This window comes from Oryx dammah, unplaced genomic scaffold (genome assembly GCF_014754425.2).
Source record: "Oryx dammah isolate SB20612 unplaced genomic scaffold, SCBI_Odam_1.1 HiC_scaffold_27, whole genome shotgun sequence".
Taxonomy (NCBI): domain Eukaryota; kingdom Metazoa; phylum Chordata; class Mammalia; order Artiodactyla; family Bovidae; genus Oryx; species Oryx dammah.
In genome coordinates, this window is record NW_024070211.1 from 80017810 (window position 1) to 80044097 (window position 26288).

At 34.6% G+C, this 26288-nt stretch overlaps 1 protein-coding gene across 1 annotated transcript in view; it reads right to left on the reverse strand.

The window, feature by feature from the left end:
• The window catches only part of LOC120854135 (low-density lipoprotein receptor-related protein 1B-like), an 86392-nt gene that overhangs the window by 9853 nt on the left and 50251 nt on the right, over positions 1-26288 (reverse strand). The window contains exons 6-9 of the mRNA XM_040227931.1: positions 17139-17319; positions 10102-10321; positions 8571-8760; positions 1050-1172 (exon numbers count right to left, since the gene is read on the reverse strand). Of these exons, the coding sequence (XP_040083865.1) occupies positions 1050-1172; positions 8571-8760; positions 10102-10321; positions 17139-17319 (714 nt within the window). The remainder of the gene's footprint in view (positions 1-1049; positions 1173-8570; positions 8761-10101; positions 10322-17138; positions 17320-26288) is intronic.

The window sequence follows — 26288 nt, forward strand, 5'->3', positions numbered from 1 at the left end:
CTGAACAAATGGAGGGATACCATCTGCTGAATCAAAGGCAGTACACCTTAGAGAACTATTTCCTAAAGGCAGTGTCTTATACAGGCAATTTTTAAAATTCTATTAATAATGGGGGAAAAAACCTTGCCCATGGGTAAATTCATATTTGTATTCTGAAGTATATTAGATCAAAATATTCTCTAGTTATAAAGAACATTTCTAGAATTTTGAAGACAAATTTTGTTTGGTCATTAAGTAGCAAGTATAATAAAGAAGATTTCAACTAATCTGCAACATCTTATTTCTTTTAAATAAAAATGTTGATTTCTAAAGCTATATCCATTCATAATGCCATTATTGAACAATAAACTACTAGGGCATTTTGATGTGGATCCTTATAATTATATATAAGTTATTATTATTTCTATTACTGATAATAATCATAGGTAATAGTTGTTGGATTCTTATACTGGATGATACACATTGAAATGCCCTAGTAGTTTATTGTTAAATAATGACATTATAGATAGATTTTTCATTTATATGCAGTTACAGTTACTGATGGTGAGGTTCCCTAACAATTTCAAGAAATATCTTCTTCTGTGGCATATAATTATTTTTAACTTTTACTAAGCTAGATGCTTCCCTGGTAGCTCAGCTGGTAGAGAATCCGCCTGCAATACAGGAGACCCTGGTCTGATTTCTGGAAGAGGGCATGGCAACCCACTCCAGCATTCTTGCCTGGAGAATCCCCATGAACAGAAGAGCCTAGTGGGCTACAGTCCATGGGGTCGCAAAGAGTCAGATACAACTGAGCGACTGAACAAAGCACAGCACAGCACAAGACAGACGCAGCAGTGCCAGGATACTCAGCTAAACTGCATTATTATCATTATTCATTTGTATATTAGACACTAATTCCTTCAATTATTCATAGTCTAAAAAGAATTATACCTGTTATTATCTGAATTCCTCTTTCCAAGTTTGATTTTAATTCTTTTGGTTTCATCTGCTATTTTTTGTCAAAAAAACACAAAGAAACCATGAGTGTAACATGAAAAGACACTTACATATGCAATTGGTCCCATTTTCATCTAAAAGTTGATTATCAGCACAGGCACATACTCGGCCTCCTGGGATAGCCAAGCACAGTGTACTACAGCCTCCGTTATTGACTCGGCACATGTTGTCACCTGCAAGAAGAGTGAAGAAAGTATGTCAGAGAACTCTTGACTCCATACAAAGTTAGCCAGTTGGGGTTCATGTTCTTTTTAGGAGATGTTTTGCAGGCATACAGATGTACACACATATATACCATGGACACATTCATGTAATCAGGATTCCTGCTGAATCATAAATGAAATCTAAAAAGGCTTGAAAATATATGATGCACTGGTACATAAAAAGAATTTACATGTTGCTTGGAAGATATAGGGATCTGTGTGCAGACAGGCAATAGAAGAGAAAAAGACAGAGTGGACTAAATGGTGTCTGTCCAGGATAGATTCCTAGAAGAGGCCTTTTATATGCAAGTTTGAGTTCTTCAGAAAGTAGTCTACAGACAGGCATTATGGATGTGCCTTTGAATTCCAAATAAACAGAAAGGGTTTCCCTGGGGGCTCAGATGGTAAAGAATCACCTGCAACGAAGAAGACCCAGGTTCAGTCCCTGGGTTGGGAAGATGCCCTGGAGAAAGGGAATGGCAATCCACTGCAGTATTCTTGCCTGGGAAATCCCATGGAGAGGGAAGCCTGGTAGGCTACAGTCCATGAGGTCGAAAAGAGTCCGACACAACTGAGCAACCAACACCAAACAGAAAGTAAACACTGGGGAGATGGGAGGGACTTTCCTTCCTCTTTTGCAAGGAGTACACTGGCATGTCAGTGTATTGAGGAAACAAGGAATGCAGGCTGGCTGTGAAGGCTTAAAAATGAGCAGCCTCACTGGCATCGGGAGAATGTACAATACACAAGGGTGAAGTGTTGTCCCAGGGGAGGAAACAGCCGAGGCACTGAAGAGACATCCGATTGCTATCAATAAAGCAGGCTCGAAGGGAAATTCATAATGGTATTATTTATGAACATTTGTGAGACACCCTTGGAGACTCAGATAAAACTGAGGTAAATTTTTGAAGAAGCTGGAGAATCTGTTCTATAAATATGTACATAAAAGTAAAATTTAGGTTGTCATCATTTTGACTTTATTCATTCCCACAAGTTGGAAAGGTGAGGAAGAAAGTCTCTTTTCTGAGATACATATGTGTAGACCAGCAGCCCAACTGGCAGTGTAAATGCCAGGATCGTTTTACACTATGTATACACCTTGCATTTTCCAAGGTATCAATAAATAACATTTCAATTACATCAGAATGTTTTACTCAAACATTAAAAATTAAGAGTTTTAAATACTGGGAGATATATAGTCAATAAGATGATGATTAAAACTGTATTGGCAGTTAAAGTTCAAGTGCCAAAAATGTGACAAAAGTGACAGACTAGGCCATTGTACTTTGGGCTTCAGGGGTTAGATGTGAAGAGCATTAATAAATGAGCTAAAAACTTGAAATATTGCTATATGCAATAAATATTTAACTCACTCCCATAGATTATCATTGTGTCCTCAGATCAGAAAAAAAATTAAAGTGTATAATTATTTTTTTCTCATTATTCTGACAAGTAAATTCAATTTGCAGTGTTTATAAAAATTAAATATATATATACATTTATATATATTTTTAAAAGCTAAGGAAATTAAGTTCAGTTCAGGTTTTTTTCAACAGGGAATAAAGAATATTTTTAAGCAACTTCCAGATTTAGTCATATTTATTCCAAGACAATGGAATAAACATATAATACTTCATAGGATGCTTAGGTGTTCTGTCTATATTATGCACATTTTGTACAGGATTAAACTACATAGTGAATATTTTAGTAACATAAAGAATCTGGAAAATGGAATTAACTCAAAATATTTTAAGAAGTATATGAATAATTTACAGCAGTAAGAAAAGAAGAAAGTATTAAAAACAATAATTGGCTATATTTTCCTACCAAAAATATATGCTGAAAGTCATACTCTTTAATTCAATAGCATGATTCATACTTACTATTGCCACTGAATATAAATTTAAGCATTTAGAAATAAATTACTATATTCAAGATTTAAAGTATATTCATTTTCTGTGAGTACAGTATATTAAAAGAGAGAAATTGTTATTTTTACTGTCATGATACAAATAATTCTATATCTCATTAGAACTGCTTAGAATGTTTTTATTTTAGTTATATCCCAATGTTGTTTTTAATTTATCACTTAAACATATTCCAGATAGAATTTATATAATAGTCTTTACTGAAATGTTAATACCTTGCAAAAGTAGTCATATAGAAATATTTTATTGAAAAGATGACTGACTACAAAGAGCAGTAAAATCTTTACACATAAATATCAGTAAAAGTGTTCATTAACATATTGATAGCTTTCATTTTGAATATCTATAATTCATCATTCCCAGGGTTAGTTACCTTACATACACTGTCATTTTAATTTAAGTTTGTAATACAATTATAAAAATAGGTTCATCTCATTGTGCGTGAAACTACTGAAGATCTAAAGAAGTAAATGACTTCTCCAATATTTAGAAAAAAATATATAAATAATAATTATAAAAGTAAGGATTTAGAGCACAAATTATTATTTATTTTTAGGTAATAATACTAATATCCATATTATTTCTTTTTTCATATATTTTCCAAATGAATATAAATAATTTATATTAATCTAAAATTTATGCTCTTATACTCTAACTTGTTTATATATGACAAAATAAAATTAGATCAATAAGGGTCATAAAAATAACTGAAAACAACAAACTAAAATTCTAGATTAAGTCATTTAGGAAGTACTTTTAAAAAAATGAAATATGCAAGGAAAATGAATGACGAATAGTTTTTTAAATGAAGTTTAAGGTAAGGTCTGTCTGGACCAAAAACATTGCTGTTTTTCCTCAATCTAATAATTAGGAGAAGTAGAAATCTTCTGCCCCTTACAGTGTCTGCCACAGACTGTGTAAGTGAATGAATGAAAGTTCTAGTTAGCAAGTTGAAGGACAGTAACAGTTATTTGTGTGGGTAGAAACAAGGTACAAGCATGTGGACAGATATGTTTGATAGATATAACTATCAAATAACACATAAGGTATCTTGTTTCTATGTGAGTAAGAATATACATAATCTCTGCTACAAAATTTGCATTTTAAGGCAGACTAAAGATATATTTTTAAAGCTGTATATGATATACTAGTGCTTCATAGTCTAAGATTGTTGAATCCTCAATTCTATAAACGTGTAGTCCAGGGACTCTTTATATTTAAAAAAAATTAATTGAATAAAAAACTTAATAATGATAAAATTACAATGATTAAAAAAAACATGTCCCTTTCCCATATCTAAAAATATAGTAGCTATATAATTTTCATTAATTAAAATGGCTACATAAATGAATCACATAAAACTCTTTTGTGGTCAGATAAACTTGAATTTGAACCCTGTTTTCTGAGGAGAATGGCTACATCTGCTGGACTCTTGGATTTCTCATATGTATAATATAAATTAATAGGACTTATATTAAATGTCTTCTGTGAGATTTAAATACGAATATTTAGCCCACTTACTGGTAGTTATAATCACAGATAATTATTAGTTAGTAAATTTCATAACCCAGTCATGGATCACAGCCTTGTCAAGGTGAAGAGTATTGACCACTCCTCAGATAATTACTAGAGCTAGCAGGCTTTCGGAAGTAGAGAGAGGGGAATATCAATTCTGGACTCATTTTTAGTGCCTTTAGGATTTGAAACTTCTTAGTCAAGAAGCACCAGTCAGAACTAGACATGAAATAATTGACTGGTTCAAAATTGGGAAAGGAGTATGACAAGGTTATATACTGTCAGCTGCTATTTAACTGATATTCAGAGCAGTACATCATGGAAAATGCCCAGCTAGATGAATCACAAGTTGGAATCAAGATTTCTGGGAGAAATATCAACAACCTCAGACAGGCAAATGATATCTTTCTAATGGCAGAAAGTGAAGAGGGACTAATGAGCCTCTTGATGAGGGTGAAAGAGGAGAGTAAACAATCTGGCTTAAAACTCAACATTCAAAAAACTAAATCATGGCATCTGGCCCCATCTGTGACTGAAGCCATGAAATTAAAAGACACTCCTTAGAAAGAAAGCTATGTCTAACCTAGATAGCATATTAAAAAGCAGAGACATTACTTTGCCAACAAAGGTCCATCTAGTCAAGGCTATGGTTTTTCCAGTGGTCATGTATGGATGTGAGAGTTGGACTGTGAAGAAGGCTGAGCACCGAAGAATTGATGCTTTTGAACTGTGATATTGGAGAAGACTCTTAAGAGTCCCTTGGACTGCAAGGAGATCCAACCAGTCCATCCTAAAGGAGATCAGTCCTAATTGTTCATTGGAAGGACTGATGTTGAAGCTGAAACTCCAATACTTTGGCCACCTGATGCAATGAGCTGACTCATTTGAAAAGACCCTGATGCTGGGAAAGATTGAGGGCAGGAGGAGAAGGGGATGACAGAGGATGAGATGGTTCGATGGCATCACCGACTCAATGGACATGCATTTGGGTAAACTCTGGGAGTGGGTGATCGACGGTGAAGCCTGGTGTGCTGCAGTCCGTGGGGTCGCAAAGAGTCAGACACGACTGAATGACTGAACTAAACTGAACTTTATGGCAAACAGATGGGGAAAAAGTGGAAGTGGTAACAGATTTTAGTTTCTTGGCCTCGAAAATCATTGTGGATAGTGACTGAAGCCATGAAAGTAAAGATAGTCAAAGCTATGCTTTTTCCAGTAGTCATGTATGGATGGGAGAGCTGAACCATAAAGAAGATTGAGTGCTGAAGAATGGATGGTTTCAAATTTTGATGTTGGAGAAGACTGTTGAGCTTCCCTTGGACTACAAGGAGGTCAAATCAGTCAATCATAAAGGAAATCAACCCTGAATATTCTTTGGAAGGACTGTTGCTGGAGCTCCAATACTTTGGCCACCTGATGTGCAGAGCCAACTCACTGAAAAAGTCTCTGATGCTGGGAAAGATTGAGGGCATGAGAAGGGAGCAGCAGAGGATGAGATAGTTAGATAGCATCACTGACCCAATCAATGGCCATGAATTTGAGCAAACTCTGGGAGATAGTAGGGCTTCCCAGGTGGCATGGTGGTAAAGAATCTGCCTGTCAGTGCAGAAGATGCAAGAGACATGGGTTCAATCCCTGGATTGGGAAAATCCCCTGGAGTAGGAAATGGAACCTATTTATGTATTCTTGCCTGGAAAATTCCATGGACAGAAGAGCTTGGTGGGCTACAGTCTAAACTGTTAGAAATAATCAAATGTGACTTAATGACTAAACAACAACAAATTTCATATATTTATCATAGAAGCTGATCTATTACTTTTAATTTGATATGGGAAATTATTCATCAACATTTTTAAGAATATTGTCCTTATGTAATGATGTCATTCTCTAAATATGGAGGAAATATGAGTGCACTTCTGAAACTAGATAATAAAAAGCTAAAAAAGTGTTGCTGCTAAGTCACTTCAGTCATGTCCAACTCTGTGCAACCCCATAGATGGCAGCCCGCCAGGCTCCCCCATCTCTGGGATTCTCCATGCAAGAACACTGGAGTGGGTTGCCATTTCCCTCTCCAATGCATGAAAGTGAAAAGTGAAAGTGAAGTCGCTCAGTCACGTCCGACCCTCAGCGACCCCATGGACTGCAGCCTTCCAGGCTCCTCTGTCCATGGGATTTTCCAGGCAAGAGTACTGGAGTGGGGTGCCATTGCCTATACTTACTATGAATTAGTTTAGGAGAGGGTTATAAAATTGTTCTAGATAGCTAATGTAAATGAAAACGAAAGAAAGCTTTTCAATTAAATGAGAAGAAACAATTTGATATGATAAAAACATTTTGACCATAAGCCCCTAAAAATTACTTACAAATTAATTCCTAAATGTAACTTTCTGTTTAGTATGATTATATATCTATCGTTCTGAAATTAACTGGCATATTACCAAGTAATTTGATAAGAGTTTTTCCTGATTACTAATTTTCTAACACAGAGTCTAAGAGTTTGGTTATGGCATTGATAGCATTCCTAAATATTTTTCATGGTGTTCCTGCAGTTGTGTGTGTGTATGATATTAGCTATCATCTATGTATTTATATGCATGTACTCATAGGCATATATATGAATAATATATATAAATATACTCTATACTATAAATATAAGCTTTTTTGTTCTTTTATATAAGCTATATGGAACAATTTTATAACCCTCTCTTTAAATACCTCATAGTATATACAGTCATATACTGTAGAAAAACAAGGTACAAAGCTATATAAGATCAGCTTATTTTCTTCCAAGAAGAATTAATGATATGTATGACTTGGTTTTCTACTCAATTACAAGTTTATTTTCAAAATGTCTGTCAAGAGCATTTAATCAAAATTTATATGCCACTGATTATTATGTTCCTAAATATTTATTAATATTTAACATTTAAAGATGCAAAGATAAATCCCACAGAAAGAAAAATGTAACATGATAACATGTTTGCATTTGAATACCAGAGAGCATTTTATTTTCATAATCTGACCACTTTAATCAATGTAGAAAAAGGTAGCAAACATTTAGATTCAAAGTAGGTTATCTAATTTCAATGTCTATTGACCAAAAAAGATGTTGACCAGGCATCATTTCCATATTCTATTGTCTGCTCTGGATAGAAAACTCAAAGTATTGATTATTTCTCCTAAGTTAATGAAAAATAATCAATTTGGCTGAACACATATTCTCAATAAGACAACACCCTGAGTCATACAGCAAATTCCCACTGGCTATTATTTTACATATGGTAATGTATATGTTTAAACATTACTCTGTTACCTAAATTCAGAGTAATTCTGTTTGTGGATAGCCTAATAAATATTAATAACTCATGCAGATTAAAAAATATAAAAATTTTATCTGATTTAATAAGACATGAATATCAGAGTAGATTATTTCACTTTTATAACATCTATAATAATTTAATATACCTCAAATGTATATGAATTGATCAGATAAATATACTAAGATATTTTTAAAAATACTATTATCCTTATATTATACATATATATATTTTAACATTTTCCCATAATGTTGCTTCCACACTGAAAGTTTTTCCACTTTTCACAATACTGACTCTTTGAAAACACTGAGGATTTTTACTTTAAATAACAGCCTTTTCCAGTAGAAATGACATGAAAAAGGAAGTATCTGGAAAAAACCTTGAACTTCACTCTAATAGAATTCCCAGAGTTACTCACTCAGGATATTTTGAACAATAAATAACACATTTTTATGGTAACAAAAGCTAAGGTTTGATTGACTTCGAAGTGAATAGACACCTTTTATCATAAAACTTTAGCAACACTGTCAAAATAAAATTTTTATGCAACTTCTGTGAAGTACTATTATATGTAAAACTCAGATGCAATTTTATATGGTTTTTAATACCTTGTTGCTTTCGTGGATCATAAATCTGAAGCCCAAACAGGGGTGGTCTTTCACGCCTCAGTAATGTCACCTCATTAGTTATCAAATCTAGTTGAAAAATGGAACCATTCATATAATCAGTCCAGAACACATAATTCCCATGATGCGACAGTCCAAAAGGATGGTTCAACTCTTTCCCACTGTAAACAATCTGTAAAATATAAACACATTGTGAAAAATCAGAACTGACCTTTAGAAACATAACCAAATATTTAGAGAGAATACTCAAATAAGTAGAACAATGATCTAACTAAAAACTTTTCTCTCAGTATATCTGAAAAGTGAATTTCACAATGTGAGCATATTTTCCTGATATTAGGACATGTTATTTGAAGGAGACCATTTACATTGCATCCATTTCAATTCTCTCATACACAAAATTATACATATGGTCAAGAAATACAAACAATAAAAGACCTTTGTCTGATACTCTTCCCTATCTCTTTTTCTTATGACATTTCAATAAGATATTCTGGGATAGAAATTGATCTGAGTAATTAGTGGCATTATATATCTTGCAATATTGCTCATCCAATAGCCAAGGGATACAACATGGTCTTATAACACTGGGAGTGGATGGAATGTATTGATTTAATATTTCTTAAGTCTGTAACATTAGGTTAAATGCAAATCAGTCTTACTTATTTAAATATTTACTTATTTAAAGCACTGTTAGAGTTAACCAATGATTGAAATAGTCTTAACTGATTAATGCACTACATTTCTCAAACAGAATCTTTAGTAGATAGGCTTGGTCAATTGTGCAAATACCCTTTCAAAGAAAAGAAGGAAGTATATTGTCAAGGGAAACATTTTGGTAATTTCTCATATTCCATTTTCTCACTATTTAACTAAATATTGAAGCCATTCATAAGGCTATATGTGCTGAGGTGACTGACTGTAGGAGAGAATATAGAGGTGATATTTTTCCAATGTTGCCTCTCTCACACAGTCAATGGCATCGTCAATTTCACAAAATTATTTCAAAATCATTTTGTAATGATTCTACCAAAAGAGGTAAGAAGATGTTTATATTTATTCACATCCATGGGCTTGAAATTCAGTCTACTCTTGTATTTCAGTTCCAATGTTATGAAGTTCTTTATTTGAGTACGTGAATTATAATAACTTTGTCACAATACTTAGGTTAAATTTCAGCTCCAAATACTTGAAGATATTTGAACCAAATTGAGTTGGTTTGTCCTAGCAAACATCAATACTGTAGAAATGCCATTTTCAAACAGCTCTGATATCCTAAGAGATTCTTTTAGAAATCCCACAAATCCTGGCATACCACAGTGAGCTGGGCCCGGTCTCCCGGAGGCAAGTGCCAGCTGCACTGCTTAATGCTCAGCCTCCTTCAGCCACCCCACAGAGACTACTGGCAGCTACCTCTGAGGGGTAAAAATAAACTTGAAAGTATTTTTAACACAACACAACAGGGCTCTGCAAAAGAAGCCTGTGGGTTAAAACAGCAGCATTTGTCTTTTACCTTCCTGTGAGTTCCATTCAAAAACACTTTCTCAATATGATCATAATAGGCATCACACCAGTATAACGTGTGGGTGTGAAAGTCCAGAGTTAAACCGTTTGGCCACAGCATCTTTGAAGTCACAAAAATCTGCCGATTGAAGCCATCCATCCAGGCCTTCTCGATCCTTCCCACGCTGTCATCTATTTCATCTTCCTCCCAGTCTGTCCAATACATCCAGCTAAGACAAAAAACAGAGCTCATGTGTGTTATTTCAATCAGCTGCCAATATAGTGGGATGTTACCTCAGGTTTGGCAGCTCCACAGAAATTAATTACATCCTGATTTTTTCTCCTATCTAAATGCTTATCTGCCCAAAGGAGGAAGCAGCTATGAAATACTCAGGGAAGTTAAGATTGGTGCAGTGGGGTGGGATGGGGGAGGTGCAAATGGGAGGGGACACACACACACACACACACACATATAGTTGTGACTGATTCCTGTTGTTGTTGTCAGGCCCAACACCACTGTAAAGCAATCATCCTTCAATTAAAAATTAAACAAAAATTGTGAAGTAAAGCCAGTCCAAGTAGACACATTTCAGAAAACCCGCAACCCCTACTATTATACTTACTAGACTCGTTTATTCATTAACCTATCAGTAAGTGCCAAATATTGATTCCTTTTTTTGTGTGTGTGTGTTGATACCAAGATTGTGAAATGATTCTTGAGGCATTGTTATTTTTAAATGTTCACTTATAAAACATATAATCAATTATATGATTAAATAGTAGATTGACTGGCATGAGAATGATAGCACAGGTAATGATCTACTCCAGACATTATTTAAGCCCAGATAAATTATTATTATTTTTTTTTAAGACAAGCAGTTGGATTGTCTTAGTTCTAAAGGACACAGGCATACTGGGTTTGTTTGGCCAGGTCTAATTTGTCTTCCTGATGCAAATTATCTATGCTTTATTGCTGTTTATCATTACCCCCCAAACCCACAGAAGATGATTGAGCTGCACATAAGTTTAATAACAGCAGGTTGACTGACCTTGAGAGTTTGAGCTTTAATTTCTATCTCAAACAAAGCATCTGCCTTTAAAAACAAATCTTTTGTGTAAGCTATAACAGTGGGAAAAGGGGTTTTGAGCTAATGTTCCAACTGCCTCATGAATAAGGTTAAAACCCTCCACATGTGTTGTATTCTTGGGGGTCGTGTGAAAGTTCCTGAGTTACTAATTAAAGTGTAGGGTTTAATTCTGTCATCTTATATACGACTTTATAAAGCTTCAAAGCTTTTCTAAGCTGCTAACCTTGGAAGTGCCCTTATTAAATACCTTTGCCTCTCACATGTTCTGGATTTTAAAGAATTTCTGAGGTAATTTCAGACAAATCTGTGTTCATGACTAAAAATCTTAGTGTGATCTGAGCAAGCAGACTGGGGACAGCTAAGGATACAACACACCATCCACTTGTTTATGTCAATTAAACTCTTTTTAAGTTCTCTTAACAGTTTATAATTATGCTGATATTCCTTTTTAGACCTGAGGAAATATATTTAGATTGGTGACTTTAGCAAGTCAAAATACATTCTAATTATAGAAAAAAACATGGCATTATGCTTAGCTTGTATCATGCCTGTTAAAGTGGCTTTATTACTGGGACAAATTAGGAATAAACAGAAGATTCATTTGCTCTAATCCAGTACTAGTTAGGTAAAACTACTTGACTTCAACTATATAAATCAACTATGTAAAAGAAGTAGAAAACTTTTTCATCTCTATTGATATCTTTCATGAAATTTTAAACAGTTAATCATAACCCAAATCACACATATATGAGGGTGCAAACATACACATAAACACACACACACACACAAAATAATTCTCGATAGCCTGGTGGTGGTGATTTAGTCGCTAAGCCGTGTCTGATTCTTGTGACCCCATGAATTGTAGCCTGCCAGGCTCCTCAGTCCATGAAGATTTTCTAGGCAAGAACACTGGAGTGGGTAGCCATTTCCTTTTCCGACCCAGGGAGCAAACCCATTTCTCTTGCATGGCAGGCAGATTCTTTACTTACTGACCTATGAGGGAAGCCTAACGTATTTTATATTGAATTACTATTTGAAAAACAGAATTGTTTGTGATACAATCCATTACCTGACGTTATTTTTAATCAAACAAAATATAAGAAAAACAAAACTTAAATAAGTGACGCCTATCTGACAAAAATGGGTCCTCCCCGCTGGCTCAACGGTACAAGAATTCACCAGCAATGCAGGAGATTCAGGAAACGTGGGTTTGATGGCTGGCTCAGGAAGAGCCCCTGAAGAAGGAGTGACAACCCACTCCAGTATTCTTGTCTGGAGAACCCGTGGACTGAGGGGCATTGCAGGCTACAGTCTATAGGGTCGCAAAGAGTCAGACATGACTGAAGGGACTTGAGCACACACACTCAACACATCTGACAGAAACTAGATATGTGATCATTACCTCCCCATTTCATTATCTGATTAAAAGTTATATTGTGAAGCCGTATAATCATTATCAAAGACGATCGTTCAAAAACGCACAAAATAGAAAAACCTATAAAATAAGCCATGCCCCTCCTCCAGGGGATCTTCCCAATCCAGGGATCGAACCCCGGTCTCCCACATCGCATGTGGATTCTTTACTGTCTGAGCCACCAGGGAAGCCCATAAAATTAGCAGGAGCTAACAAATATTTTTATAGGTGGGACTTGGGGTATCCCTCAAATAAAAATTAGGTTAAGCTGTCCTTTCTTATTACAAGGAAGAATACACCTCTATGTTTCAAGACCTGGTCAAATGCAATTTCTTAATGAAGTCTATCCCTAGCTTTTCTCTCAAAATTAGCCCTTTTTTCTGTTTCCCAGTGACAGTTCTTATCTTATAGAATTTATAGCATTTATACCTTATATTGATTTTGAGGGTGTTGCATGTCTGATAATTCTATTTTTAAAAATTCATATTTGTACTCTGTAACATTAAACTTGGTTTTGTTGATATTAATCATGTCTCCAATTTAAACTGTATTATCTGATGGTCAATCCCCCCAAATTTTAAATCTATAAGATTTTCAGTCATGGAATTAAAATAAATTTTACTGTTTTAAAACTTGATTGAGTTGATGAGATAATATCTAGCTTTCAACTAGAGGATGTGGTACTCTTACTTAAGACAGGGTTATGGAAAATCCTGATTGGAGGGATATATGCATTGTTTTCATTTATCTTTTCTTAGAGACAATGTTTTGAGAAATCAGAATTGGAGTTATAAGTTTCTAAGTTATTGGTGTTATGAAATGTGAAATGTTTGGAAGAGGGGAGTTAATCTGGAGCTATCACCTTGAGGAACAGTCCATCATAATTAATTCCTCCCATTTTGACAACTGTTGAGCCCTGCCAATCCTATTCTTTCACTGTCTCCTGTCTCAATTCTCACATTTCTATTACTATTACAAATGCTACCATCTGTCTTTCATCACTTTTCAAAGGGAGCTCCCAATGGGTTGTTTCTCACAGAGCTGTCCTATGCCTTTCACTTGTCTTCCTAAATCATGAATTGAAAAAAAATGCGATTTTTATCCTCAAAACCTTCTAATTATTTTGTTGTCAGCAAAATAAATTAAAGCTTTTAATTACAACATTGAAGATTGCTGCATAGTTCTAGTCTCACCTTCTGCTATATTCTTTCACATGCCCCCGATTCTAGTCTTAACGAACTCATCTCACTTCAGAATCACCACTAACACCCCCTGCTTCCAAACAAGTACTCATATTGCCCCTCAGAGTACAGTGACTAACGTATGACCCCAAACTCTAAGCTCTTGAGGAAATTCATTTGGAAATCCTACCCATCCTCTAAAGTTCAATTCTGAACTTTAAAATTTCAAAAATCTTTTAAAATCTCAGTAAATTCCCAAAGAGTATGCATTTAATTCTATTTGAATTTATAGATAAATTGTGTGCTGTGTGTGTGTGTGTGTGTGTGTATCTGGGGTGTGTGTGTTTGTGTGTGTGTGTTTATAGCAAACACACTGCTTTATAACATCCTTGAAGACATTTATCACCTTACTGATTTCTATTTATCTATACAGTAGTTACTTAATAATGTATTTTATTTTATTTTATTTATTTTTTAATAATGTATTTTATTAAACAAATAAATGAATGAATCCTTTACTAATTCTATAATTGGTTCAGAAGCTTTTGATAAGAACATAGTTCTGAACAGAGTACTTTTTGTAATAGGCTGTTATGGCAGAGAATATCTGTGATGCTTTCTTCTGTACCACAGCAAAAGGTATTATGGTAGAAAAAATATGACTAAATTAGCTTTTTTCTGAAAATGTTTTGCTTAAAATTATATTATCTATTTAAAATAGAGCTTTTCAAACTTAAATCACATCTTCATAAAAAAAAAAAACTTATATTAGGGTCAAGCAATTATTTGGATACAAATTCAGATGGTCCTATTTCTACTTGTCTTCCAATCCATTCACCACAGAATAGTAAGAGTAGTTTGCTTTTTTAATATAAATTGATGCCATCACAACTGTGTTTTACACTTGCACTGAAGAACAAAGTTCTCATCATGGTACACAAGGCCCTGCTTTCTTTACGATTATATCTTCAGTCACTTTCCCAGTTGCCGTCTACAACCAGCCCCACTGTCTTCACTGCAGTTCCTCTAACCACTGAAAATCTTCAACTGCACCATTTTCTTGATCTGAACTCTTCCCTCATGGCTTGTTCCTTCTCTAAACAAAGTTTCAACTTAAATAATGGCACCATAAAGAAGCTTTTCAGCAAACCTATTGAAACAGTTTTCTGTTAGTCTCCTTCACCTTAACATGCTTATTTGACTCCATTTCTTGGTCTCTAGTGAAGTGAAAGTCATTCAGTCGTGTCTGATTCTTTGCGACCCCATGGACTATACAGTCCATGGAATTCTCCAGGCCAGAATACTGGAGTGGGTAGCCTTTCCCTTCTCCAGAGGATCTTCCCAACCCAGGGATCGAACCCAGGTCTCCTGCACTGCAGGGGGATTCTTTTCCGGCTGAGCCACAGGGGAAGCCCTTGGTCTCTAGAAATTACATTAATTGTTCATTTGGTACTTATTTACTGTTGCAGCTCCCCAGTCCCTAGTTTGCAGATAACACAAAATGCTTCATGAGGGCTAAGAATATGCCTGTTTTGTTACCTACTGTAGTTCTAGTGCAGCCCTCCGAGCGTAGTATATTTTTACAGGAAAAATGTGTGTATACACGTATACACATGTGTATACACATATACATACATAGATATATAAGTGCTCATATCTGTTTTTTAGGTTGGTGTATGATAGCAGTATTCTATTTAAAAATCTGTCTGATTGGAGAAGTAGAAGACTCATTCTTTGCAGCATTAGAGGCAAACATAGGATTAGCTGGTAGACAGGATCTACAAGGATGCAGAAATTGACTTAATGAAAAGAAAAAATGTCATATCAGATTTGTCCCTAAATGTTTTGAATCATGTGTTTACATGCTGTAGGTTTCAAATCTAAACTGGATGCTTGCCTCTTAGGAAAGTTTAAAATGGATTCCTGAATCTGAAGAAAGAGATGGGACTAGGGACATGAATTTACTTCCAAATCATCTGGTTCCATAACCTCCGCTCAGTGTCATTTCCCTGAGTACCTGAAAAAGCCTTTAATTCTATTGGAAAATATTTTCCTCTAACATAATACTTAGAAAGAAGATTTTGTTTTAAGATATATTTGAAACATCTTGCCTCAAGGAAATTTTGAAAATGTGGAATAAATATTTTCTTTTAATATTAGGATTGCCTTGGTTTAAGGTCAGAAAGATGACTTGCTTTAAAAGTCTGGGAACAAAATAGAAATTTAAAGAATCCACACATAAAACCACTGAAATTACTTTATAATTATGCCTTACAAAAATCAGTGAGTTCACCTGCTGCTTAGGTCAGCCTAGAAAGAAGCACCCTGATTGTATCTTGAGCTATTCCCAACACAATTTTAGGAACAGAATTGTGGTGATCTCAAATTACAAGTGAGTCATGTGCTTCCTAGTCAATTATTTTTTGTATATATATGATACAGTATAAAAAATAAATTTTGTGATCCTATTCTGAAACACTGAAATACAAGCTATGAAGGGGATAAAAACCACAGACAAAAACTGAACGTGTAAAATATGCATACAACTCATTTCATTCTGAGATTCTATTAGGAATTTTCACTTTTTTTCAATATTTTCATACATACAGTATTATTTATATTCAGGTTAGCTCTGAGCAAAAATATAAGGAAAATACAGTCCCATAAATAGCACAAAATAATCCATCCTAAAGAAAGTAGTACCTACTATTTTAAAATGATGTCACTAAGTGGAAACTGGTTATATCTAAAATTACATGATTCCCAATCTAGACTAATCAAGAGTAGTGCAGTAAAGTGGTTTTGAATAAAGTCTTGGTTTAAATATTTATACAGTTTCTTAATAATCAAAAACTTTTGGCAGATTTGTTACCAATATCTCTGCAAAAGAAGAACAAGAATAGCAACTAATTCAGAGGATTATTATAGGGGATCATGGACAGAACACAGTAACCTATTTAATACAATGCCTTATTCTTAGTAAATGAACAATAACAAAAAGTTGCTATTTTCTGAATACATTAAATTTCAATAGCCTTTAATTAAAAGTTAAATCAATTGATTTGTTGGTTTGAATTATTTATCTTGGTGCCAGTCCATCTAAAATGGAGAATGATGGTGCTTGTCCAAATAAATCAAGTAAATGTATTCTTTATACAAATAATCTATATCAGTTCAATGTATTTTGGTAAGTTTACTTAGCATATTCTCTAGGAGAGGAAATCGTTAAATGAGTAACTTTTCTTAATCAGGTCATTGATATGTGAATGTGCATTTGGAATAAAACTTACTTCTTTTAGGTATGCAAAAAACAAATTTATCTAGCATCATTTTCTTTATATAAAGCTAATCAAACATCTCATACCCGCTAACAGGATCCACCACAATCCCTCTGGGGTGGGACATTTCTCCCTCTAAGAGAGTCTTCCGACTCTGAGAAGCCTTTTCTAGCCTGGCCACATTAATGGTCTTCCTATGGCCATCGTTTGTCCAGTACAGGTTATTTCCTATCCAGTCCACAGCAATGCCCTCCACATTATCCAGATCTGCAAAAAACAAAAACAAGAAAGAAACAGATTTTATATTAGTGCTCACTACTTATGTTCTACTTCATAAAAAGTTTAATTGTAAAAGGAATATATTCTGATCCGTAAATTCTTCTAGAGTCAGACTTTTGCCAATATCATCCCATAGAACAGATTTCACTTTTGTTTTGAACATCATATTATGTGAATGACAGGCCCTTTCTTGAGATATTTTAATTGAAACAGTGATCTGCCAAAAAAATAGGAAAATAGATGATGAGAGATAAGAGGGTGAAAATGAGTCTTCAGAATAAAAATATAGTTTTATAGGCTGTTCAGAAGTAAAATGTCAGACAGCATGACAATAGCATGTTCAAAAGTAAGCAGGTTTAAACATGTAATATATAATGTGAATAACCAAAACAACGCAAATGCCTTTTTGCCAAGAGATGAAGAGGTTCAGTGGAAGAACATCTCTGAAAGCCCAGAAAAGGTTGTCTCCATAGAACTGCAGGAAGAGTGAACTCAAAGAAATGTTAAAATATTTCTGTATATTCCAGACTCATTTTGAAAAAGGACAGCATCACTGGCTCCTATAAGAGACAAGCACTGATAATTTAAAGGAATACTCTAAACATACAATCATATGAACTCCTCTAATTCAAATCTTTATAAAAAGGTAAACTCTGATGCTTATGAATGAAGGTTGACAGTCTATTATCACATAATAGCAGTAGAATAGATCCCTAATGTAGAGATTTTTATAACTACACTCTTTCTATGGTCTTTTCCTCATTTCCAAATTGTACACATCATAAATATAACTGTTCCTCTGGCAGAAAAAATTACCATGAACTCCTCCTCTTCTTTAAAACCCAGGAAACCATTGTCTCTTTTCCTTCTGGTATGAGATAAAGAACTGGCACTTACTGGACACAACAGGTAGGAGTTTATCAGAGACAGAGATGAGCATTCACACACTCCTGGGAAATCTACATGACCGTTCAGTTCAGTTGCTCAGTCATATCTGACTCTTTGTGACCCCATGGACTGCAGCACACCAAGCTTCCCTGTCCATCACCAACTCCTGGATCTTACTCAAACTCAAGTCCATTGAGTAGGTGACGCCATCCAACCATCTCATCTTCTGTCCTCCCATTCTCTTCTCGCCTTCAATCTTCCGCAGCATCAGGGTCTTTTCAAATAAGTCAGCTCTTCATATCAGGTGTTCAAAGTATTGGAGTTTCAGCTTCAGCATCAGTCCTTCCAAGGAATATTCAGGACTGATTTCCTTTAGGATGGACTGGTTGGATCACCTTGCAGTCCAAGGGACTCTCAAGAGTCTTCTCCAACACCACAGTTGAAAAGCATCAATGCTTCAGCGCTCAGCTGTCTTTATAGTCCAGCTCACACATCCGTACCTGACTACTGGAAAACCCTAGTCTTGACTAGATGGACTTTTGTTGGCAAAGTAATGTCTCTGCTTCTTAATATGCTGTCTAGGTTAGTCATAACTTTTCTTCCAAGGAGCAAGCGTCTTTTAATTTCATGGCCAAAATCACCCACTTGACTTTGCATTCCAGAATGTCTGGCTCTAGGTTGGTGATCACACCTTCAGGATTATCTGGGTCACGAAGATCTTTTTTGTATAGTTCTTCTGTGTATTCTTGCCACCTCTTCTTAATATCTTTTGCTTCTGTTAGATCCATACCATTTCTATCCTTTATTGTGCCCATCTACATGACACTCCCCCATATATATAGATGTCATAAATATTGACTGTTATCATATTCTTTAATCATGGCCTTCTGGCCTTAGGAAAAATAAAATTTTCTTTTGTGACCCTTTTTGCTAATTAGTATGAGCTCTAGCTCAGGATAACTAATGCAAGGTGTGATTTGATCTAACTGAAAATCTCATTAGAGTGATTCAGATTTGTTCTCAATTTCACTAAGCTATCTGCTTCATTACAACCAATATGAGTAATTTGCACAGGTTAATTGTGCCTATGCTTAGAAAAAAGTTTAATTTTGCCTTTGCTTTATTGACGCTTAATTCTACTGAGCACTCTCTTGCTCTAGCATAATGGAAAAGAATAGCTGGTTACTCTCTTCTATTTATCATAATCTGTGGCTGGTTTTTATCTTGATTATTGGTTTTCAAAATTTATATTACATCTGAAATCTATTCCAGCACAGAAACTTCTTTCTTTAAAAACCTTTGCACTTTTAAAACATCTTTTGAAATCGACTTGACAGTTTTCTTTTTTATATGAAACAGTTATAGCATTATATGATTGAAATTGTATTTCTGACACTTGGGTAAGCAATTCAGTCACTCTGATCCTTAATTTTTTCCATTTAAAAAGGAATGATAATAATAGCACCTACTTTTGTGAGATGATAACAAGACATAAATTAGCTACTGCATGTAAAATACTTAGCATACTGCCTGCAATATTGTAAATTCTCAACACGTGTTAGTTTTATTAATTCATCAGGATTAAAATGTATATATATTTGGGCTTTTTTGATAGGAATATACCTTATGTTTTTCTCTTTTAAAATGATTATTCAGTAATGATTTCCTGCATTTTGAACAATGGCCAAATTTAATTAGAAATAGGATATACAGAATCAGCTGTGAATAAACAGAGTGGAATGGAATGGAATTCTAAAAAGCAGAATGTGGGAAGATCCTGTCTCTAATTAGTTTGGTTTTGTCTTTGAAAAATGAAATGTTTGAACTGCATAAAGTAGAGATTAGAATCACAAGTTTTTGAACCACACTTCCTAGGCTCTGACACTCACTTATTCTCTAATGGAGCAAGTTACACCTAATCTTTAAGATGGGTGTAATGATGGTGTTTAATGCATAGGATTGTTTTGAGGATTAAATTCATTAATATATGCAAAATTATTAAAAATAATGTGATACACAATAAGTACTATATAAATGTTGCTATGAATATCATTACTAACAGTATCACTGCTAACTATAATCTCTTTAGGTATCTATCTTTTGAGAAAGAAATGAATCAACTAGCTTAAAATGTTTTTTAATATTATTTGTGTGTGTGTTTTTCTTTTCTGGAAAGAATGAAGCTGAATGTAAATTTTAAGATTAAAAAAAAAAGTAAAAATTGAATCTTATGTGCCACTTGGGAATCTTTTTTAGGCTATCTTTAACTGGACACAGAGAAATTTCCTCTCTTAGAATTGTAGGACAAAGCCTGAACAATCAATGGATCCTTTTCCCAACAAATATACACTGGTAAGGTAAAACTCCACCTCTATATCATTTGGCATATTTCTTTATCTTATGACTTAGATGAAAAACTAAAACATTAGTTTTATATACAAATCATTTTTTATTCAAGAGGGTTTGGTTGAGACTTGCCTGAGATTGACTATTTGGAATTCCATAACAAGAAACCTTCAACTAGGTGATCAATGACATATGAAGGTTTATGACACTCAACTTCAAACAAACATAGGTAACTACAGAGACACTAACTGCTAGTTCAAGGAAACACATGACTGTTCAAAAGAAAGAAAGTTGTTTGTTAAAAAGAAACTTGCCAGAGTAGATTGCTTTGATACCTTTGGGTAAGAGCTGAAGTAGTCTACATTCCAAAATCCACATTCAGTACCTCATGAGCATCATCAGTACTACACAGATTTAAAAAAATCTGGTCAAAATTTTCATTTATCAATAGGAAAGAACTTACTTGTAGTTTTTCAAAAAAACAAAAATTCTAATAATAATGGCTTCTTGTAATTTTTTATAGATTGAGATTATGTCTGTATGTCCCCTTTAAAGTAAAGAATTGAGACACTTATCTATATAATTTCAGATTGAAAATAGACTTTTCATGTACTCTGTGAATACTTAAGATTAACATGTTATTTGACTCAAATTATTAAAGTTTACTTTGTAAACATTGTTCTAGTACATCAAGAATAACTTTTATAAATAGACATAATATATAATAGTGTGCTAGAAAAATATACATCTCCATGAAAATCTAGATTTTTCACTGAAGTGAAAAATTCTTGACAATAGTATTGTTATTTCCTATAAGTGATACCTACCATAAATGAAGTGAAGATGAAGAAAAGATAATTAAACTTATGTAAATGAAAAAGAACAATTATATTGATTTAAAATAAAACAAAGCTATTTAATTAATGTAATATCTAGGATTAGGCGAAACAAGCATTTAAAAAGAAGTTGGAAAATATATTCTAAAACTAAAGCATTATTATAGGTATGATTTTTAGATATTACATATTTATGGAAAAGAAGATTAAAGTTCTCATAGTTAAAATGAAACCTTCAACTTTTAAGAATGGGTCCAAGATAATAAATAAATAAATAAATAAATGAATGAATGAATGGCTAAGGATGTGAGCAATGGCTTTAGTTTCCTTAAGGTGCATATCATATTTCCAGGTTAATGTATAAGTCTTAATGCTTTACAAAATAATTTGATTAATATTGTAAGGAATTAATTGGAAATTACACCCCATCACTGCCACTATTAAAACATAGGGCTTAGATTTTTCCAAAGTATTCAAGTTTTTCTATCCTTAGTATGAACATTATTTTTCTGAGTTAGAGCAAAGTATTAAAATTCCAGAAGTGTTGGCATGAGTGCAAAGTATGACCACATGCCTTAAATAACTGAAAGTACCCTACAAATGTAGACACGTCCAGAGCCAGAGTTAGTGATTGGACAACTCTCCTGCCTCATATTCCTATAGTTCAATTAATACAAATTCTTTCTGTGCATTTCAATAAGGCCCAAGGTGTCATAGCTCATATGTATCTGACATGTGTGAATGAAGTTCATTTCATTAACACTGTGGCAACGTTTGCCTATCTCATAAGATTATAGGAGTACTTGGCCAGACTAAAGTTTTCTGTATTATCTGCCCCCAGTGGCTAGCTGAGGCTGATGTTCTCATCCTCATTTTTCATTCCAGGTCCTTCCTCAGTTCATTTATTAGGTTGAGGAGGGTGAATACACAAGATACTCACAATGGAAACAAAGTATTTTGCTGTTTTATTCAAAGAGATCTGTAAAGTGTATATAGGGGTCTTGATTTCTAGATGAAGAGAATATATTACAAACACAGTGATTTCCTTCTATTTTAAAAAAGAACATGTTTTTATTTTTAGTCTGGGGAGAAGGTGATACAGGTGGTCTCTCTATAACATTCAGATATTTCATCTTTGATCCAATAATGAGCATTCAGTTCAGTTCAGTCACTCAGTCGTGTCCGACTCTTTGTGACCCCATGAATTGCAGCATGCCAGGCCTCCCTGTCCATCACCAACTCTCGGATTTCACTCAAAAGTTTTGCTCACATCCATCGGGTCAGTGATGCCATCCAGCCATCTCATCCTCCACCATCCCCTTCTCCTCCTGCCCCCAAACCCTCCCAGCATCAGAGTCTTTTCCAATGAGTCAACTCTTCGCATCAGGTGGCCAAAGTATTGGAGTTTCACCTTCAGCATCAGTCCTTCCAAAGAAATCCCAGGGCTGATTTCCTTCAGAATGGACTGGTTGGATCTCCTTGCAGTCCAAGAAACTCTCAAGAGTCTTCTCCAACATCACAGTTCAAAAGCATCAGTTCTTTGGTGTTCAGCCTTCTTCACAGTCCAACTCTCACATCCATACATGACCACTGGAAAAACCATAGCCTTGACTAGACAGACCTTTGTTGGCAAAGTAATGTCTCTGCTTTTGAATATGCTATCTAGGTTGGTCATGACTTTACTTCCAAAGAGTAAGCGTCTTTTAATTTCATGGCTGCAATCACCATCTGCAGTGATTTTGGAGTCCCCCAAAATAAAGTCTGACACTGCTTCCACTGTTTCCCCATCTATTTCCCATGAAGTGATATATGAGCATAAAGAGAATGTCACAGCATGCACCATACTTACCAATACAGTAATCTAAAGTGATGAATAAAATGAAACATATTAAAGCCTGTTAAGAACTGAGATGTTTACCCTATTTTCAAGCTTACAAGTAAGCTGTTTCTGTTTCATGGATGATGGTGGATGACACAAAACTTGTAGTTCAGGTATGGCACAGCTAGAAGCATGGTCATCAGCAGACTGATGTCCCTTTAGTCCACAATCCCAAATGGGATGGGCCTATATGGATGCCTTCACACACAGTGGGCTCCATTACATAGGAGAAGAATTCTGAATTTAGAAAACCCAGTATCTTCTAATGGGCAATAAGCAGCCCTACCTATTTGCATTGGATGGATGTTCTACCTCTTCTTCCAAGTTTCTGTTCCATGCAAACATCCTTGTTAGAATATTTCAGAACAAAAGGCAATTGGTGCCTTCCTCTAAGATATGCAGAAATCTGAGAGATCCATGGAGGAGTGTCTCCTAAGAAAAGATCCTAAAAAGTTATAATTTATGTTTTTAACAATGCAGATGAAGTGAAGAAGCATATGAACATGATTGTAAATAACAATCATTTCTGGGGTTCCAGGCTACAGCTCTATGGGAATTCTCTATTGATTTATACTACCACATTTTATATTGTTCAACTAGCTATGTGTGATAACTAACTTATAAGTCAATTTGGTCAGGGCATGGTACACAGAAACTCAGTTAAATATCAGTCCAGATATTTCTGTGAAGGTACTATTAGATGATATCAACATTTAAATCAATGTAATTTAAATAGAACAGATTACTCCCCATAATGTAGGTTGATCTAATCCCATCAATTGAAGGCTTTAAGAGAAAGCAGACTAAGATCTCCTGAGGAAGAAGGAATGTGGCTTCTAAACTGTCTTTGGATTCAAGCAGCAATATCATCAACTTTTCCCTGAATCTACAACCTATAATTCTATCCTGTAGATTTTGGACTTGTTATTCTCTACAACGGTGTGAAACAATTCTTTTAAGTATATATCTTTATTTCTTCTTCTTTATGTATACAATGTATAGGTTCTGTTTCTCCAGAGAATCTTAATATATCACTGCCATGCCTGTGATCTGGAAAAGCTTTTGCTCCGAACTTCTGTTAACAACCTTTTGCTACCCAATTCCATCCACTTAGCAAGAGAGATAGAGAAGTGAAGTTGCTCAGTCATGTGTGACTCTGCAATTCCATGGACTACAGCTTACCAGTCTCCTCCATCCATGGAATTTTCCAGGCAAGAGTACTGGAGTGAGTTGCCAGTTTCCTTCTCCAGGGGATCTTTCTGACCTGGGGAATGAACCTGGGTCTCCCACATTCCAAGCAGATGCTTTACCCTCTGAGCCACCAGGGAAGCCCAAGAGAGAGAGAGAAGAGAGTAAAAATTGCCTCAACATCTGAACATAAAATATTGGAGATATTCTTGAATATTCCGTTTGGTCCTATGAAGTGGTTATCATTTTTAAAAAGAAAATACTTTGGAACTTACTGCACTAATACTAAATTACTCCATCTCTTTCTATTAAGTGAAAAAGCAACTCCATGAAAAGTCACTTGAACAATTTCATTTCATAAAAAGTGATGTTTTTACTAGCTATATTTTATTTTCTAATATGTTTCATATTTTTGAATTTAGTAATTTAAACATCCAAATAGATGTCACTTCAGTTTATAATTTTTACTGAACCTTGAAAAGAAACACACTTTGCTTAGGCATCATGTTTAGTGAAAGACAGTGACCATTAAATTTCATGTTGAGTTTAGAAGTCAGAGGCTGTACATCTCCATTATACTTATAATAACCAGGACAAAGAACAAATGTGTCATCCCATCCAACCATCTTCCTGCAGATTAGCTTAACATATTAAATTACCAAAAGTGTACTTATTTCAGACCCTCATTAGTACCTAGTGGGAAAGTGATAGGCAAAATACATGTGTGGATAATAGGTAAACGTAATAAAGGAAGTCTTAATAGTATTTAATAGTAATTTATCTCACAATAACTTTATATAGCTACCTAAGAAAATGTATACAGTCATAACCCTCTTTAGTCCACAGGTAGACTTATAAAACTTAAGCAGTGAATCAGGGGAAGATTCAATAATAAAACTAGACAGGGATCTAGTTTTAAAGCTGGTATTTCAGAGACTAAAGGCAGCTAGAGAATCATATGGAGCTTCCTTGGTGGCTTAGTAGGAAAGAATCAGCCTGCAATGCAGGGGACACAAGTTTGATCCCTGAGCCAGGAATCTCCTTTTGAGAAGGAAATAGCAACCTACTTTAGTATTTTTGCCTGGGAAATCCCATGGACAGAGGAACCTGGTGGGCTAAAGTCCATGGGGTTGCAAAAGAGTCAGACATAGCTTAGAGACTATACATACAAGAGAATTATATAGTCCAACATATAGATCTACCAAACATGGAAGAAAAAAAAAAAAAACCCTGGAAATTAAAGTTATTCACAGGAACCCACATTTAGTTAGTAGTTAATTCAGTCAGTCTGGAAATATGGCTCATGTTCCAATGTACCTATCCACTATAAAGTTGGATCTCTAGCATTGTAAAAAGAAAAATTATAAATTGAACCAAGATCCAAAGAAAGTTAACATAAGCAACAATTTAGTAGCAGGAAACAGTGGGGCATGAAAGAGAAAGGAGTAGAGATAAGTAAGATTACTGAAGGAAAGGAGGATTTAACAACCTTCCAATCAAAACATTATTCTCAATAAACTGCAGATTTGACTTCTGACCTAAATACATTAGATGGCTGATAATGTAGTTTCAATAAATATCTGTATGAGGGAAGTCAAATATTAAAATAAACAAGGAAAAATTGAGACATTGCTATAGTATACACAAAACTGAGAAAATATAACTACTAAATTCATGATGGAAAAACTGGTGAAACTGAGTAAGGTTTTTAGTAGGACTGTATCGACTTTAATTCTCTAGTCTTGATAATTGTTTTATTAGATAAGATGTTACTACTAGGAAAACTGTGAGGGATATCAAAAAATCTCTATACCATTTTG